The following is a 19,645-nucleotide window of genomic DNA, read 5'->3' on the forward strand; positions in this document are numbered from 1 at the left end:
GGTCACTACATGACAGATCAGATGTATGATGATGATGATATTTATAGACAGTGTCGCATGCTATATGCCCAAGCTAATATGTTGACAAGAAAATTCCATATGTGCTCTGAAAAAGTAAAAATCCAACTTTTTGAAGCATACTGTACTCCACTGTACACTGCAGCCCTATGGGCAAAGTTTAAAAAGGCCAGTCTACAGAAGCTACAGGTTGCTTATAATGACTGCTTCAGGATTCTACTGAGGAGGCCTAGGTGCTGTAGTGCTAGTGCCCTGTTTTGTAATGCAGGTGTCAGCACTTTCAGAGCATTGTTGAGGAACCTGATGTATAAATGTATCTGTCGCCTTAATACGTCACAGAATTGCATTGTTGTTGTGCTGACTAATCCCAGCTACAGTACAATTCATTACCAGTCACCAATGTGGAGGTATTGGTATGAATGTATTTTATGAAAATGTGTGTAGGCCTATCTGTGGGGTGGGTTTTTTATGTTTTGTGTGTTCTTTTTATGGACCTTGAGTCTGACAATAAAGATGATGATGATGATGATGATTTAAGATTTAAAGTAAATATTTTACCACGATTGAAGGACAATTTTCTTAAACAAGGCCTAGCAGATCTAATGGTTTTACCTGCAAAGCTCACAATGACAAAGTCACCATCATCATCTTTCTGGCCATCTGCACTCTCATCAGTGGTGTCGTTAAGTGGAATGGAGATGTCACTCTCTTCTGAGCTACTGTAGACAATCACTTTCTTTTGGTGACCAGTGTATACAGCCATGCCAATGGCACAACTCTCAGACATTTACTTTGCACTAGCTGCTCCACCCTTGTAGAACCAACTGCCACCTGGCATATGCGATTCCCCCTCCATTTCTGCCTTTAAATCAAGGTTCAAAACCCATATGTACACCCTGGTTTTTACTCCCCATTAACTATCTTCTGCACTACTATCTTTGTTTATATGTGGATGTCTGGGCTTTATGTCTTTTATTTTTGTTATTGTTATTTTACCTTAATTTTTGCACTTTGGACAGTGCAAAAAAAAACTGTTATAAATGTGATTTTATAAATACATTTTACTTACTTACTTACTTACTTACTTACTTACTTACTTACTTACTTACTTACTTACTTACTTACTTACTTACTTACTTACTTACTTACTTACTTACTTACTGACTTACTTACTTACTTACTTACTTACTTACTTATAACTCACCCCAGGCCCTCTGGCACAAATCACCCCAACCCCAGAATTTTGGATGATAAGCATGATGCAGCAGTTTAGGGCTGACATCATGCTAACTATATAGACACAAAGTGTAGCATACTAAAGCACTAAAACATGTGTTGAATGTTTTCAAACGTGTATAATTGTTCAGACACAATAATCAAAAAACCTTGATCATGGAAATTTTACTTTGAAAGGCAAAAAACAGTTTTTTGAGCTTAAATGTGCTTATATCTTATTCCATGTTTCTCCCTTCTTTACAGAATGAGTTAAATGGATGGCTCTTCTTATGTGGTCACATTTCCAATTTCTTCTATGGTTTTCTAGAAACAAGGGGTGGCACAACTTCCCCACTGGCACAATTTAGGCCACTCTCCCCTACTAATACAGCCATCCATTATGGTGCAGAACTTAGTTTCCACGAAACATAGACCTACCTTTAAGATTATATACTGTAGGCCTACATGTAATGGTGTGGGGGCATGGTTTTATAGGATACTATGTGAATAATCTGCTCTGGGGCTTCCCTTTTCACAAAATTGTGTTGTAGATAAGGAGCTTACACTGTGGATTATTTTGCAGTGCAACAGCGGGGCCGGCAAAAATTGTCAAAGAAAAACATGCTCGGAGCAACCTCATTCACTCCCCCATGCAGGTCAAGAGGCTACAGCAGCTGCTGGCGACATCCATGCTTCTCTGCCGCCTTCACCGCAGACACAGGCCTTAAAAATGTGCTGTGACCTTGATCTCTTCCTCCACTTTCTTACCTCTGTGCATCACCCCTTTTTTGTATTTCCTCCGTATGTAGTCCTCTCGCTAAATATACAGCCCCCCTCCTTCCATCCCATCTACCATTTTGTAGTTGTTGTTGTTTTTTTGTCCTAGAGCAGCAGAGCCAATCGGGGTCATCCAGAAATATGGCCCGTAACAGTATAGCCTCATACGTAAAGGGGATGACAACACAATAAGGCCAGGTTTTAATAATGCATCTGCTGCAGTGGAGCCTCTCGTGGCAGTCCTCATCACGGTCGACGGCAGGGAAAGCATCTCGCAATATTTGTGCTTTACAATCGCATTTGAATAACCTCTGGGGATTGGGGTAACGCAACGGAAAATAATATATGATAATGAGGTATACATATCTCACAGAAACTGAGAGTTTTCTCAACTGCCTTCTTGCCACACCCTTAATGCTATTCCCCCCGGGGCCTGGGCTGAGTTATGAAGTGCTTTAGCACAGTTTCAGTCCATAATATTCAGACTGCAGGGAGCTCAGACATTGATTTGCTTGGGGAGGGAGATGTAGTAAAAAAACAGGTATGTGAAGGACTGGGCTGTAATTAAATAGAGAAGCTGATCAGTCCCGGCAGAGCTACCCTCCCCCTCCCCCTGCATGTCCTCATACAGGACCGGCCCGTCAAACCATTAAAATGCCCTCCTTTTGTCCCCTCGGCCCAGCATATTGTACACTACACGCGCCCCCCAGCAGGCCTATGCACTCACCATCAAGGATATTTGTTTTGTTCTTGCCATTGTTGTCAGCGCATGACTTATGAGATGGAAGGGGAGGGGGTGCGCTGCTGTAAGATATACCATCAGATTAAAGGTGGAGTAAGATCTATAAAAAGCGCCTTCCGTAGATGAGGAATAGTTTTCGAAAGCTGTTTGGGGAGTTTCATCAAATCCTTTGTGCAGTGTTAAAATTTGAAAACACATTTGGTCTTCCATATACACAATAGTTTATAGTGATTCAAATTAAAGCTATGATGTGTTGTCTTCTTGAATAGAAATACAAAAAATGTAGGTGGTGGATGTGCAACAAACCTTAACATTTTTAACCTTTAGTCCATTGTTGTAGCAAAGGATGACCAACCCAGGGTGTATTGAATACACCCAGGGTTTATTGTGTCACTGGGTTAGAGACCTTTGTGCAATTTTTACCTTTCAAAGCAAACTCTTTATGACTCATCGTCACGATTTAACCAAAGTGTCTGTATCAGAATGTGCTCAGTGCAGTATCAGTTCCACTGCAGATCCCATTGGATGGATTTACTGTAAGTGGAGGTGCCATTTTGTTTTAGGAGATATTACTCACTGTCCACCTCCCTCACAGTGCTCCCTCCTGGCTGCTGCCGCCTACATCCTGTCAATCTGGCATGGAGCAGCAAGCAATTTCACAAGCTGCCATTTCCAAACCCTTCAGCAATGTCAGCGTTTATAGGTTTATTTCCATTTGGTAGAAATATTAACCTTGGTCTACTCACAAACCTTTTTTTCTTCTTTCTTTTTTTTTAATCTTGTATTTTGATGTTCCCCCAGAAGCTGAAGTACCCCTGCATTGAAAACAAGATGAAATAGTAAATGCTTAGGTGTAGCTTCTTAACTCTTGGTTAGTAGCAGTAGCAGCATTGCCCAGCAAATGAAATCTATCATGAACGTTGAGATTCAGAGTAACAGTCTGTGGTCTGTAAGTCATTTGTGATCATGTGCAGAGTTCATACTTGGCGAAAGCTAATCTGTCGGCCGGCCAGAAAGCTGTCGCCAACTAGCTCTGATGATAACATCAACAGTTTACATAGCAGGAAAGCATGACTTTAGACTAATGAGCTGATCATCGATTAGTGTTTTTTTCTTTATTTTATTCTCTCTGGTTCCAACTCTTTTCACAACAACTGAGGCATATTTTGGAAGCAAATGGACATTTTGAATTCTAAAGTATAAGAGCAGAGAACCTTTGTGTAAGTATTGACCCCAAGGACTGGCATTCAAGTATTTCTATTGGTTAGGCACGCAGTGAAAGCTATAAGCTAAACTATTTTCTGGTTGCTGTAAAATGTCAACCACATTGTAAAATATTGGCTGTTCTCGCAGGTCTTATGATTTTGATGATTTTTAACCTTAATTTTTGCCTTACTTTCAACATTTTCATCAAAGAAATAGCCAAGCTGTTGCAGATTAAGTGGAAACAGATGAGGACAAACCACATTGCTTGTTGTACTCACCAGACGAAGATAATAATTGAGATATTCTTCTCGATGACTCATTGTTAGGAAAAAAGGTCAAACAGAAAGCATTGGAGGAGCTTTGGAGAATGTTCACGGGGGTATTCTGCCTCAGAAATGTCTCGCAGATGTCCGGACACAAGCTTATCCAAGAGAGGATGACTTCAAGTCAGTTCAAAATGAATCACAAAAATTCCTGGCAAAACAAATTAAACATTTGTTGATTATAGATTAGAAAAGGCACCAGCTAATAACTCACATAAATCTTCCACTTATAAACATGCACAGAGAGGGTTTGGTTGCTCAGATCTGTGTCCACTGTCTTCATTCTGTTCCTACAGTTTCACCTTGTGGAGCTAGAATATTTCTTCTGTACGTGTATGTACAGAATGTGATCATCAAGTCAAGTCAACTTTATTGTCGATTTCTGCAATATGTGCCAGACATAAAGGAATCGGAAATACAGTATGTTTCTCTCCGACGCACGGTGCAATAAGTACTAAAGGACAAAATAAGATAAGTAATAAAATCACATTACAATGACATTCATCGTATTCATTTAGTTGGTATTCAGAGGTGTATTGTTACAAATGTGCAGGGACACAAGCACAGACACACAAGGAGGCAGGTTGAATATGAATGATTTATTTTGAAGGCAGTAGTTCACTGGCAGGCGATGGTAGAGATACACGAGAAGTGGCAAACAGGCAAACACCCGCTAGATAAGATCTAAAAATCAACTCTAAATTATTAGACTGTAAAACAATTGAAACTTAAGTTCTTCAATTCATTACTCAAACGTATATTAAAAAAACATACACTGTATACAAACACAATATATTTATATATTTATTTAAAAAAAGTATACAAAGCCAAATGTAGACAAATTGTTGTCTCTGAATACGAATAAAAATATAATAGAATTGTTACACTATTCTTAACCAGTGGCGTCACTAGGCTGTTTTATTCGGGGCTAAAGCCCTGTATCTAATTTGATTAGCCCCGAATCTAAATCTAAAAAATTATAATATTTTTTATTTATTTTTTTGCTGCATGCAGAGCCTGTGCCATATCCGCACATCGCACATGCTCCCATTGGTTACTCGCGTAGCTTACTGCTAGGAATTTCTGTTGGAAGTTCCACTGCTCAAGATTTTAAGCCATGAATTGATGAACTTGCATTGAAGAAAATGTCAGTTTTCTGTGGGCTGTAAATAGGCCAATCTATGGGGCTAAATAGCATGCCAATATTGATGATTGATTGTGTCAAGTGCCTAAGGATGAAAGCTAACATGATTTGTTTCCAACTTTTGCCATAAGTTACAATTAGTTACGTTAGCTAGCTGCCCACCCTTTTCATTTCCAATGGTGGCTGTCATTTAATTACCAATGTAAAGTGTCATAAATAGTTAACACTGGTGCTGAGTCATGATTCCTAAAAAAGAAATACTCAAAACATGTGATATGGTTTGTATGTGCAGAAAGTTTTGAAAAATCCAGGATGCCCGAGAGCCTCACTGCATTATATTCCATTATAGTTGTTTCTTTAGGAACCTGAATGTTGTCTTTTCCTTCACAGAAAAAAAAATATTTCCACTATAAATTGATGCAGAAAAGGCACAGATAGATGAATAAAAATCCACCAGAATGCAGGCAATTAAGTGTTTGACGCTCAAAAATCTCTGGGGGAGCACCCCATACCTCCCACCTATAATTTATCCCCCTAAATGTTGAAATGAAACCTAGCCTTTGACTCTGTACACAGGTTGTATACAATATATTCATAGGTATGTTGTTTTTACCTTTTGGATTGAAAAGAAGGCATGTCAGTAAACTCCATGTCGGCCCTTAGTGTGATTATCATTTAATCATAGAGTGGCCCTGTGTGAAAATGAGTTTGACACCCCTGATATGGGTAATGTAAGGTCTGTCTCACTTGTATTCATTTTACTATGAAATAACTTGAATGGAACCTTAAATGTTTGGGGATAAGCAGCAGTCAGGTAGCTATTTAAAGCTATAATTACCTGCCTATTTTGTTTATTTAGGTAAATCATTATGAAAAAAATGTGCATGCGCAATAAAGTATATAAAAAATTTGCCGCGCGCTGACTGCGCGCACTACCCTATTCCCTCTTGGGCTAAGCCCCGGATGTTTTGGAAACCTAACAAGAAACAATAGCACAGAAATAAAAAAATACTAATCAAATTATGAAGCAGAGAACCTGTTAATACACTAACCGTTCTTTATTTTCTTGTTGCAAAGTAATCAATTACAATTCCTATTTAAATACATGAAAAATATTACACTCAAAAAGAGATGACATAGCTGCATACTTTTATATTTTACCCAAATCTCCTCCTCTTCTTTCCTATTTTCCTAAAGAGTCAGGACTTAACAAATTCCCCTTGGTGGGGGGCAGACTGGTTGAATGTATCCCTAAACATAAACACCATCAAAAATGATTTGTGGTCTTTTTGGTAGCATTTTGTTTTGGGGCTGATTTTTCCTTATTGCATCAATACTGTATAAAGTTAAGAGGAGTGGTATTTGATAGCATTCCCTTCCCCATGTGGTACTTCTGAGTGGGAGACCTTTGCAGGCAGCACCCTAACAAGATCACAAACTAGAATCACTGCACCTATACTCTGACCAGTTTAACTGAACCACACAGTGACCTGAACGACTTCCCATGTCAGCTAAACCTGCAAATGTGACAATTAACAAGGCTTTATTTTTCTTATTTACATTATTTTATGTTGATGTGGAAGTTGTTGATCAGTAGAGGCCAAAGGTCATGTTCCACAGGTCTTTGCCCCTGTGGAAAGCAGGGGCAAAGAACTGTCCAGAACTTTGTTGAAAATTCAGTTTAGTAGTTTCTTTCGGTAATAATCTGAAATACAGATTACATTCATCGTCAAAATAGTTAAAGAACATGCCTCAATGTGTAGAATATGTCATGTCATTTTTGTGACCTGGAACATCTGTCACATTTTGCTGGGTTCCTGCCCACGTAGGAATGGAAGGGTATGAGGGAGAGAGACAAAACTGCCAAAAAAGAAAACAAAAATTAATAATATAGTAGATGTGTCTTTTGGGAAAGCAGAAGTTAAAGCAATATTTTTTTTAAAGTAATAAAAAGAGTGGCAAGATAGATGGGACAGAGAAATGACTGGAAGAAATGAATATACAAAGAAAATGTGAGTGCGCATGGAGTTAAAAGGAAAAATAGAAGGGAGGAAACAGTGCTTAAAAGAATGAGAATAGGACATACAGGAATAAATTTAACTTTATTTGAGAGATACACGGAGGAGAGAATGATCTGATTACTCATACCTGGTTTGACAAAGTGTTCCCTTGGATTGGGGCTTGTGCAATTGACTAATCCAAGGTGCCCAGACTAGACTTTGTCAAGGCTGGCTTTATCAATCATCCTCGATATCTGAATTCCACTTTTGTGCACTAGGCCTCAGGTCTGCAACAGAAATGACCCCGCCACAACACAAGGAATATGAATCTCCTAAAAAAAAACTGACTCAAAGTATTTATAAAGTTACAGTAAGTGTTTTATTCTCCAACTCTGGTGTGGTCTCTCAAGCTGCAGAAGTCAGCTGTGCACTAGATGGCACCTCTGTTCAACAATCAAATCTCTCGGCTTCATTGCCGTTTGACAAGAAAAGAGAGAGTGCCCACACAAAAGGAGGAGATTTAGTTTGAGAGTGAAGAGAAGAGTGGAGGGACCTGCGGCCCAACAGGTAACAACACAATATATACAATATATATATATGAAATATAGCTGCAATCAAATCTGTCAGTTTTTACTCTCCAAGTGGGGATAAGTGTTTGTGTCTGGGGGAATCCACTTGTTTTTTTCTCTTCTATTTTGTACAAACTGACCTCTAAGAATAAGGTGTGCAATTCTCACCTTCAATAACAGTGAAGAAGTAAGTGTGCATTCGAATAAGTGTGACACATTTACGAAGCTCTGTTGTATATATATTTTTTAAACTCCCACTTGTGTGTCTATTTTTTTATGAGTGCAAAATAGATATGAGAAATCCTTTCAAAGGCAATTTGGCCTACACACACACACACACACACACACACACACATCACGCGAGCATGGCAGCAGGGAGGATGTGGTTGTCATCTCTGGAGATGAAGGCTGACTTAGCATCAAGGCACATAGGAGAACGAAGGTTTGAAGAAAAGCGAAAGCAGAGTCTCTAACAAATAAGACCGATTTAAGTGACTTGCTCAGGAGAGATTTACCTTCACTGTCAGTCAACTGAACACCTCTATCATTTTCTAAGTAAAAGTATGAATCTTAAATAAGGGATAATTTATTGAGAATAAATACGTGACTTTAATTTTTTGGGGAAAAAATACTTATGTATTTGTAAATGTCTGATCACTTTAATTAAATACAGACAGCAGCACGCACTTTGCTACATTTACTGTATATCTTACATTTCCTAGGATTGCTGCAATTTCTTAACTCCCATGCTGGTGTATAAGCAGATAATCCGTGATAACACAGGCAAACACAGCTGTTATAATGCTAAATATTTCGTCATAGACAGATAGAATGGGTGACAAATACTTTCCATTAATGAAATTATATGTTATAATGTGTTTGTCTGCATGATGGGAAGTCAATGCAAGACAATGCATGTATCACTGCATTAACAACAGTGTGGCGTCTGCTCGTGTTAGAGACCGAATCAATTCATTATAATGTAAAAAATGTGATGAATATCATTCAATTTATATTCCTCGCCTACTGCATGGTGTTGTGTTTTTCTACAAGTTCTTACATTGAACTCCCCAAAATCACAAGACATTAAAGTCTTAAATGCCTGTTTAACCATTCATATCTAGTAAAGGTAGGCTATGTTTTAATATGTACAGCTACACCACATGGGATAGTGGGTCAAGGGTTCTTAGGACCATATAACGTGTACTATGAACTGAACGATTACGCTTGCAGATGAAAAGCAAAGCTTATCAACATGACAGCAACCTTCCACTTGCTCACAAACTGATCACCACTTCACTGGGGCAGCAGTGTGCACAGAATCCGGATGCATTAAAGGTGACTATTAACTATTTAACCACTTAACACCCAAAGGACACTTTAACATGCATATTGGGCCACTGCAAAGGTCACTGCATCACATTTGTATCCACTAGAAAGGCACCTTTTGGGCACTTTGTCATGCTCTCTGTTAGGAGGCCATCCTAAGGGCACTTTTTCCTGTTTTATTACCATAGGGCAGCCCTCAATTATTGTTCCCATTTCACCATATTTTTTTCTATCAAGCACAATCTATTTTTCTTAGATCTCTATCTGTCTACCTGACTCTGTTCTTGTTGTCTGTTTATGTTTTTAGGATCACAAGTAACTACGTTGCTGTTACAACATGGAGGACATCATGGACTACACAGGCGAACTGTTCCCAGACGCAACTTTTTGGCAAAGAAATCAAAGCATGTTGTTCAACACGACGGTCGCTAACAGCAGCAATGCTTACACGCCCCTAATGTCTCCGGTGGTGGACAAAATCATCAACCTTCTCCTGATCATCGTTCTGTTCATCACCATGGTTTCACTGGGATGCACCATGGAGGTGTCCAAGATCAAGGTGACTTCAGGTGACATCCATCTGTATAAAGAACATTATATTCTATTTAGATCTTCTGTACCAAAACACCTTCCCTTGCTTCTTTCCAGAGTCACATAGTGAAACCTAAGGGGGTGGCGATAGCAGTGCTGGCCCAGTATGGTGTCATGCCTCTGACGGCCTTCTGCTTAGCTAAGGTTGGTATTTATTTTAATTGAGTGTTCAGCAAGCTTGTGAGGCCTCCTGCAGTCTAAACGAAGGTACCCCACCAGTGGAGGATCTGGAAAATGTTACATGGGGTGGCAAGAGGTCTTGGCAGGGGGGCATGGGAGGACGGTAGCGGGAATCCCCATATATATTATATTGATCATCATTTCTGATAAAATAAGACATTTGTAGCCTATATCTTAAGCCTACATAGCTTACCCTATACAACACATTGCTACAACAGAAAACAGGCAATCATTGAAACATGTTATTTTGAGTGACATGACATATCATTCTAGTCTAGTGGAATTTATATGGAAGGAGAATAACAATAGGCTACAGTAGTTTAGGCTGGGACTGCAGTCAGACCCTCTGCCTACCTTTCACCTGCCTGCTGATCACTACCTGCCTCTGTCCCTCTGTCTGAATATAAAACCTCCTCTTCATCCCTCACTTTTATTTCTTCTTTTCCCTCTTTTCCTTCACTTATTTATTCATTTCTTATATGATTAAAGAAAACATTTCCTCAGAAACATTTTTGTTTGTCGTTACACTCATAGCTCCAAAGAAAAACCTATTGTTCTAGTTGGGCTTACCTGGGAATCTTATCTACTGTCTGATCAGAACATTCAAATATCTCTTTATCATTCATCCAAGCAAATCCATCATCTTGTTCAGTGAATTGGAAACAGAAACTAAGACAAACTGTGCGTGAGTGTGTGTGTGTGTGTGTGTGAGTAAGTGAGTGTGAGAGAGAGAGAGAGTGAGTGAGTGAGAGAGAGAGAGGGAGTAAGGTCTCCTTACAGAGGCAATGTGCCAGACTCACAATTTCAGTTGATTAAAATTTAAAAATAACTAAACATGAAAAGTTGAGGTTAAGTTTGTCTTAGTTTCTGTTTCCAATTCACTGAACAAGATGATGGATTCGCTTGGATGAATGATAAAGAGATATTTGAAGGTCCTGATCAGACAGTAGATAAGATTCCCAGGTAAGCCCAACTAGAACAGTAGGTTTTACTTTGGAGCTATGAGTGTAACGACAAAAAAAAAAAAATTCTGAGGAAATGTTTTCTGCGGGTGAGCTGCAGGGCTTATGTACATGTATAGTGTTTGAAGTATGTTGCGCAATGCTAAGTATGATGTACAAGGCTAAGGAAGGGGGGGTGGAGGGGTGGGCACCACAAAGCATCACAATTCAGAATCCCCCAAAGCATTACAATTCAGGATCGGTTTGAATAGTGTGTAAGTTACACATACAGTATTACAGGAGAGAGAGAGTATATAATAGCTTATTGTAAGGGAATTTGGTGACAAACTTAACCTCAGTCTTTTCATGTTTAGTTATTTATACATTTCAATCAACTGAAATTGTGAGTCTGGCACATTGCCTCTGTAAGGAGACCTCTCTCTCTCTCTCTCACACACACTCACAACTCAGTCGTGCGCTGGAATGGTGCAAAATATGATAATAGTGGGAAACAGGTGAGTGTGTTGTTTTGGCGCTGACCTGCTAATCACTACACTACCAAAAAAAACTGTGAAAACAGCAATAGTCAAAAACTTTAGGTGACACGTTAATCTGCAGTGACAATCCGCGAGTCGCGGCCGATAATCAGTGTGCATTAATCAATACAATCAGCCATATAAAACACGCAATCTTTCTCCTTATCAATCTTCCCGTTTTCTGTTTTGTTTTTTCTGCCTCTCCAACTTTAGGTCCCTGTCATCAGATTACAACACGATTCAAATGAAAGCTCTCGCGCTCCAGCGCGTGCTCGAGGGGGCGCGCACTGGAGCGCCTATAGTGTGGGGAGGAGGAGGCGAAGGAGCGGGGATGCGCCTTATCACTGACGTGCTTCTGTTATTGATCATATCATATACACAAACGCTGTTAAATACAGAAAAATGCCGACTCCAAATAATTTTCCCTCGATCGCTTTGGCGCCCCTCTAGTGCGGCGCCCCTATGCGCCGCATATAGTGCATACCCACTTTTTGCGCCACTGGGGCAGGGCATAAGATTAGATTCATAATTATTTAATTTTGTTCAATTTATTGTTTGTTTCAATTATTTGAGTGGCTTGTTGACATAGTGGCGGTTTGTTCTTACAAGTACATTTTTGAGAATGCAAAAGTTAGGGGGGCAGCTGGGGGGACAAGGCTCTTCAGTGGGGGGGCCGCTGCCCCCCTTTGCCCCCCTGTAGAACCGCCCCTGTACCCCACCAAACGTAATCAAATAATCTTAATACATTTGAATGTATTTGTAGAGATCTGTACATTTACATGTCATGGTTACATGTTATGGTTATGATATGTGTATTTATTTATCAAAAATAGTTAAAGGCAAGTTGATACATACTTAACCCCAACTATTATTCCATTATTTATGGGCACACAGGATGATATAATGATGATGGTTGTCATAGAATACTTGTCATTGGTTACATATTTGAAAAAAAATGTAAAATCCTATTTCTGTTTTATTTATTTATTTACATTGTTTCCTTATAAACCAATACCAAGAGCTCTTTGTTTTTCATTTTCTCAATATAACTTATTCTCATAATCAACATCAGACGTGCATTTCCTGAAGAAATTGCAGTGTGAATGCTGATGCTGAAAAAGATGAAGCAACACTGGATAACTGAATGTTGAAGAAGTAGGCCTACTCTCAGAAGTCTTTATCGGCAGAGGACTCTTTGTGTGATTTTGTGCTGTAGGCGTTCCAGCTGACTGAAATTACTGCTGTGGTGATTCTGATCTGTGGCTGCTGTCCTGGAGGAAGCCTCTCCAACATCCTGGCCCTGGCTCTGAAGGGAGACATGAACCTTAGGTACACACACACACACACACACACACACACACACACACACACACACACACACACACACTAGCATACATATGAACAACTTTTTCTGCTGTTTGAAAAAGAACACTTTATTGCACTTATTGAGTCTCCTGACTGTTTATGAGCAGAGGTATATTGCCAATGGATGTCACATTTACCAAAGAAAATAGTCCATATAAGACTCTAAAACTGTAATTATCTGGATGGGTGAGAAAATAGGCTGTTTTGTGAACGTGAGCTGACCGTTTTAAAATAACAACTAGAACTACCGCATGGCAGACAGTTAAATGCTCCGGTAAGAGTATAGTGATGGTAGGCAATGCTGTACATGAAGAAGGTGAGGCTAAATTATGATACAAGGTCACTGCGACCTGACAATATGTAAGGTCGCAGTGCATGTCCTGTGAATTCAAAATATATTCAGTTTATCTTTGGGTCACGAGTCGCCTCGACATTCACGCAAACTTTGAAGAAAATCCCTCCAAAACGTCCATGAGATATTTCCTTCACACATGTGAGGTCCCAGTGACCTTGACCTTTGTCCTACGACCACCAACATACAGTCAAGTGCGAAAGTTTGTGAACCCCTTGAACATTTTGGAATTTTATTTATTGTAACCATCATTAATTCATTTTTATCAATACCAGTATTTTTTATATGAAATAACAGATGTTTGTTTATCAATTCAACATTTTTATTTTCCAGAAATCAATTGTTAAAACAGATAAAACAAATTATTTGACGAATGTTGTATGTGCAAAAGTTTGTGAACCCTGAGCTGCATTGCTTAAATGGAGCAGGTAAACACAATCAGATGGGCCAAATTGAGTCATGAAATGGACCAATGTAGTGAGAGATCTTTAGGGAAGAAATTGGGCGGCACTAGATACAACAGAGATAAAACCAGGTCAGTTTAGGCTCACCAAAGTGAACCCATACAGGTCAGACATGCTAAAAGGGGAAACAATCTCAGAGGATCTCAGGAATAGAGTTGTGATGCTGCACATTTGTCTGGGGACAGCTATAAATTATTTTAAAAAAAGTTTGAGCTCCATCGGTCCACCGTGAGGCAAATCATCTACAAATGAAGAGCTTTAAGAGTGACTGAACATCTGCCTAGAAGTGGACTTCCTTCAAAAATATCCACAAGCGCCACAAGATAAGTGATTTTTCAGTTAAAAGCCAACCCAAACATTACATCTGGTGATTTGCAGACCTCTCTTGCAGCATCTGGGACAGATGTGCATGGTTCCACAATAAGAAGAAAACTCAGTCAACATGGCTTTCATGGGATGGTTGCTGAAGAAGCCTCTGCTCTCAAAAAAGAACAAAACTGCTTGTCACAACTTTGCCAGAGAGCACCTGGAGATACCTGAAGTCTTATTCTGTGGACAGATTAGTCAAAAATTGAACTGTTTGGTCATAACCAAAACCGCCATGTTTGGGCAAAAACGCAATTCTGCCTACCACCTAGAGAACCTTCTCCCAAGTGAATAATGGTGGTTTCAAATTGTCTGCAAATCTCCAGGTGTAATGTTTGGGTTGGCTTTTACCTGAAAAATCACTTTTCTTGTGGCGCTTGAGGATATTTTTGAAGGAAGTCCACTTCTAGGCAGATGTTAAGTCACTCTTAAAGCTCTCCATTTGTAGATGATTTGCCTCACGGTGGACCGATTGAGCTCAAATTTTTTTTTATGAATTTATAACTGTCCCCAGACAAATGTGTAACATCAAAACTCTATTCCTGAGATCCTCTGAGATTTGTTTCCCTTTTAGCATGTCTGACCTGTATGGGTTCACTTTGGTGAGCCTAAACTGACCTGGTTTTATCTCTGTTTTATCTAGTGCCACCCAATTTCTTTCCTAAAGATCTCTCATTACATTGGTCTATTTCATCAACCAATTTGGCCAACCTGATTGTGTTTACCTTGCTCGATTTAAGCAATGCAGCTCAGGGTTCACAAACTTTTGCACATACAACATTCGTCAAATAATTTGTTTTATCTGTTTTAACAATTGATTTCTGGAAAATAAAAATGTTGAATTGATAAACAAACATCTGTTATTTCATATAAAAAATACTGGTATTGATAAAAATGAATTAATAATGGTTAAAATAAATAAAATTCCAAAAGGCTCAAGGGGTTCACAAACTTTCGCACTTGACTGTATAATCAGTTCATTTCTTGAAATAGGGTGGACTTTTGTGCAAAGTTGGAAGAAAAATCCCTCGAAGCATTCATGAGATATTTCACTCACAAGAATGGCTTGGGACGGACAGATGCACAAAGAGCTTCACAAGAATAAAAAGTTAAAGAATAAGACCATAAAAAACATATAAACAATAACAACAAAGCCACAAGCTCAAAAAGACTTGAAAAGACCGTAAAACAGGGAAGAGAGGGGACTCTGAATGAAACAGAACAATTAAATGACATCTTTGTGAGACAACAGCCCATTTTGAAAAGACAGGGTCTTCAGAGACATTGTATTTCTAAAGGCCTAAAAGTTCATCGACCTTGGCCATGTGCAAGCAATGTTTTCATCTAGGTAGCTGCAATTGATCACAATACGTCTTTATTAGTAAGAGTTGAACGACCTGCAGGATATCAGCAAGCTCAGGCCCATAAAACAATTAATATTATCACTCTAACTAAGAAGGCACCAAAAAAACTTTTGCTTTTCCACCTCTGGGCCATTCACCCCATTCATTCTCCTCATTCAACGAGGAGCAGGTGTGTGTAGATTGCATTTAGTTGCCGTGTTTTTCAGGACATTCCTGTTCTATCTGTGGCCTCATGATCTTATCTGGCTTTTGGAGCACTAATGGCTCACACAATTCTTATCAAAAAGATTCCTTAAGACCACGATGAAATTGATAAAAATATTCAGACCAGACAAGCCTGTTCACATACCCTGAACTGTAGGCCAATTGTTTCTGCATTGATGAGGATCTGATGTGCTCACAGTAAATCATGACCCATTGAGCTTAGTTTATTTCAGTCATTTTCCAACTTAGAGTGTCTACACTTAGTCAAGAGGTAGATAAACGATAAATGAACACTTAAAGAATTCTTCTAGCATTGAAAACAAAAGATAAACTGGAAACAAAACAGGACCGAAAAGGTGTAGGCTAAAGCCTTAGCTTATTAAACCTATCCTTTTAACATCCATTATTTCTTCAGCTCCATTTGAGTTGTACAGAGCAATGAAAGAAATGAACAAAAACAAAGTATATACAGTACATTATATCACATTCAAAATGACTTCACTTTTTAAAGTATCATCATGCTGTAAAGGTGGCTGTGTTGTTACATCGCTACTGTTGTAAAAAAATTAAATTAAAAAAAGGAAAAGAAAATAGCAATAATGAGGGCAATAAATCTTGATACAATTGTATGGCAGATATAGAAATATCCCAACTAGTAATGAAAAGGTCAGAGACACCCACAACTACGCCCCCTGGAGGACCACAATGTTCATTACACATAGCCTAGGATTTGTATTGACACCAGATTTTTTTCCCGTCGCACATTGCACCGACAGGTAGTGGATCGTTAAAAGATATTCACTGAATTTGACAAATAGTGATTTTGACAAGCGTTCTCCACAATCGTTATCTCCACCTCTAATGCCGATGGGTAAAAAACCATCTTACCAAGCCTTTTTTTTCAATTACTAACATTGAAGTTGCTGAACCAACAAATCATTCCAAATGTTAGAATTGACTTCCAGTTACTACAGTGATCTAGTATTGGAGCAGTCTTGTTGTTGCCACCGTTTCGGCAGAAGTTATAACAGACATGAATTCTGGCCCAGTAGGCCTATCAGTTGTTTACCTGCCATCCCCATCACCTTTACCAGTCTACTGCCACACTCATATTCCTGCTAGACATATGATTTTCTTTTTCCCTCTCAGCATAGTGATGACATCGTGCTCTACCGTGCTGGCTCTGGGCATGATGCCTCTGCTGCTGTATGTGTACTGTCAGGGCTTCAGCACTCTGCAGGGCGCCATACCTTATGTCGACATCATCATATCTCTGGTCATGGTCCTCATACCCTGTGGAGTCGGCATCCTCATCAACTACTACAGGCCGCAGTACGCCAAGAGAATCACAAAGGTTAGTGTTATGACTACAAACGAGGGTCAGAGTATACCAAGTTAAAGGAAATGTTTTCAGTGCTGGTGCACATATATATTTGTGTATCTTGCACCTACCAACCTACAAGTACAACTGCTGAAAAAGGACGTACCTTAAAGGCTCTAAAAATGAGCGTTTGAGACAGAGGGTCTAAAGTATGGTGGTCAGAAACAGAAGATTTCATAAACACAAGATAATGCAGCTCGACAAAATAAAAACGTCTCACTTACTGGCTTTCATCAAGCCAGTGAGCTCGACACACCTGGATTTACCTGTCCCTTGAAAGTTCCAGTGGGAAATGGAATTGAAACACAAAGCTGTATTTTTTAACTTTAAGGGCACTGCCAAAACAAAGGTTTCTAGTGGAACACTGTCATTATATTTCTCCTTTCAAGTCTATACAGCTCTGTGTCACATTGGAATAACATCAGATACACAGACAACTCCTCATGACAAAAGATAGAACACCTACCAAGACTAGACACCAAAATATAAGGCAAATTAATTTACAGTCTTGATTTGTTGTTCTCAGGTAGGCCTCACTATAATGATGATTTCCATCGTGGTGGTCGGCGTCACTGCCAGCATATCAATAGGAGGCTCCATCCTCACAGTGCTGGCCCCTCCTCTCATGGCCATCGCTGCTCTCATGCCCTTCATAGGCTACGCATTCGGATACATCATCTCCTCGCTCTTCAGACTCAACCAATCGTAAGTCAGCAAAAGGTTTTACTGATTTGAATTGGAGTTCCGGTGGATATCATAACAGGTGGTATTTAGTCATGTCAGGGAATAAGGAGTCATGCATTACGTAATCCATGACTTGTGAATAACAGGGAGCGGAGGACTGTTGCCATGGAAACAGGCTGTCAGAACATCCAGCTTTGCTCCACCATTCTGAAGATGGCTTTCCCTCAGGAGATGATAGGCCCCCTGTTCCTCTTTCCTATGGTCTACGCCTCCTTCCAGCTGACAGAGGCAGCTGTGCTCATAGTGCTGTTCAGGTGTCACCAAAGGTTCACGCGCAAAGAGAAAGGTAAACATATGATGCTGGTTTTTGAAGGGTTAATGTGTAGATACAGGTTCCAACACTGGTGGGTTCTCTTTTTACTCTAGACAATGTCATTCGTGAGATTACAGTGTTGATTGAACTGTTGTTTAATCAACACTGTAATCCGGGTTGGAGCATCTCAAATGTATGGAAGCCCTTTTATGCCAATTTGACTTATAAATGTTTTTTCAATCCGTAAAATCAATATAACATTTCTTACTAATATTAGTGAACTATAGGCTACTATCATTCTTAATTAACATTAACTGGAAAGCACAGTTGAAGCTGATTGGAAAGTGTATTGGACACACAGACATTTTGAACTCTTTATGGTGCTTGATAGAAAGATCAGGGTATCAAAGTTGTACAGTATATCTTCTTGGGGAATGCAAATCAGAAATTCCCAGCAGTAAATCAAATAGTTGTTTGAATATTTATATCACTGAAAAACCTCATGGTGGTCCTAGAACAAAGGTTGGGGGGGGTCCCCAAAGTCATAATATATATGAAAAACCATTAATATCTGGACAAGATTTGGTGTCAATCCTTGAAGTACATGAGATATTTCACAAACCCAAATGATGGCACTAGAAGAGAACCAAAGTATTAAGTATTCCTCATATGGGGTCGATGAATATTGCTACACAATTTCATTGAGATATATTATATAGTGAGATATTTCAAACTGGACTGAATGACTTAACAACTAAACACACCAGAAAACTTGCAAGATTGACTTGCAGTAAAAGGAATCATGAAGTCTACCCAACTTAAAGGTTCAGTAAGCGGAATGGTCAGTTTAGCTAACTTCCTGTCAGTGACTGCAGTTAGCAGTCCCCTCCCTCGTCCCCACATTAATGCACTGCGGTCTTCAAGCAGCGAGTTATCTAGCATGATCTCAGATCCGTAAGAGTGATCAAACATGATAAATTCCATCAAAACAGACATTGGGAAGTATTTTTACCTGCTCCGCCATTGTAGGTGCATACACATTCACCCATCTGTCGCTCTGCACGTGCACCAGCAGTGAGACGGGTGCCGGATTGTAGCGTTATCTCTTCTGATTGGTTATCAGTTGTGGGATCCCCGTTTATTTGCAGATTACATGCAGAGCAGGTGACTGAGAGATCGGCTTTATGAAACGCACACACTATATAAGTGATCACTGTATGAATAAAGAGCGATTTAACACATATATCAACACAAATGGCTTACTTCACCTTTAAGTGTCTTTATTGCAGTTACTACCATTAACACTTGTTTTGTAAATTTGTATTAGGTGTTCAATGTGGAATTATTGATCTAATCCTGTTCTCTATCTGACCTACAGAGACCTACGAGGCAGCAAACACTAGAGAAAAGGTTGACAGTTCTTCGGAGGCGCATGTATGACGGATGGATCTCAAACTCAAGTATTTTTCTAACTGTGTGAACCATGGACCTATAAAGAAAGGTGTGAACTCTAAATAACATGGCTGATTGAGAAGACAGACAGCCATTTTGTGCAATGGAAGTCGTCACTGTCTGGTGAAA

General features: G+C 39.4%; 1 protein-coding gene across 1 annotated transcript; it reads left to right on the forward strand.

Moving 5' to 3' along the window:
* Positions 1–9,660: 9,660 nt before the first annotated feature.
* On the forward strand, positions 9,661–19,539 carry slc10a1 (solute carrier family 10 member 1; the record flags this gene model as incomplete). Its single annotated transcript, XM_080047844.1, has 7 exons — positions 9,661–9,882; positions 9,972–10,058; positions 12,788–12,900; positions 16,836–17,040; positions 17,594–17,772; positions 17,898–18,097; positions 19,443–19,539. 7 exons carry the CDS (start codon positions 9,661–9,663, stop codon positions 19,502–19,504), a joined length of 1,068 nt encoding a protein of 355 aa, XP_079903970.1. The 3' UTR covers positions 19,505–19,539.
* Positions 19,540–19,645: the final 106 nt, after the last annotated feature.

Source organism: Ammodytes marinus (assembly GCF_949987685.1).
Source record: "Ammodytes marinus genome assembly, chromosome: 19".
In the NCBI taxonomy this organism is placed as follows: domain Eukaryota; kingdom Metazoa; phylum Chordata; class Actinopteri; order Uranoscopiformes; family Ammodytidae; genus Ammodytes; species Ammodytes marinus.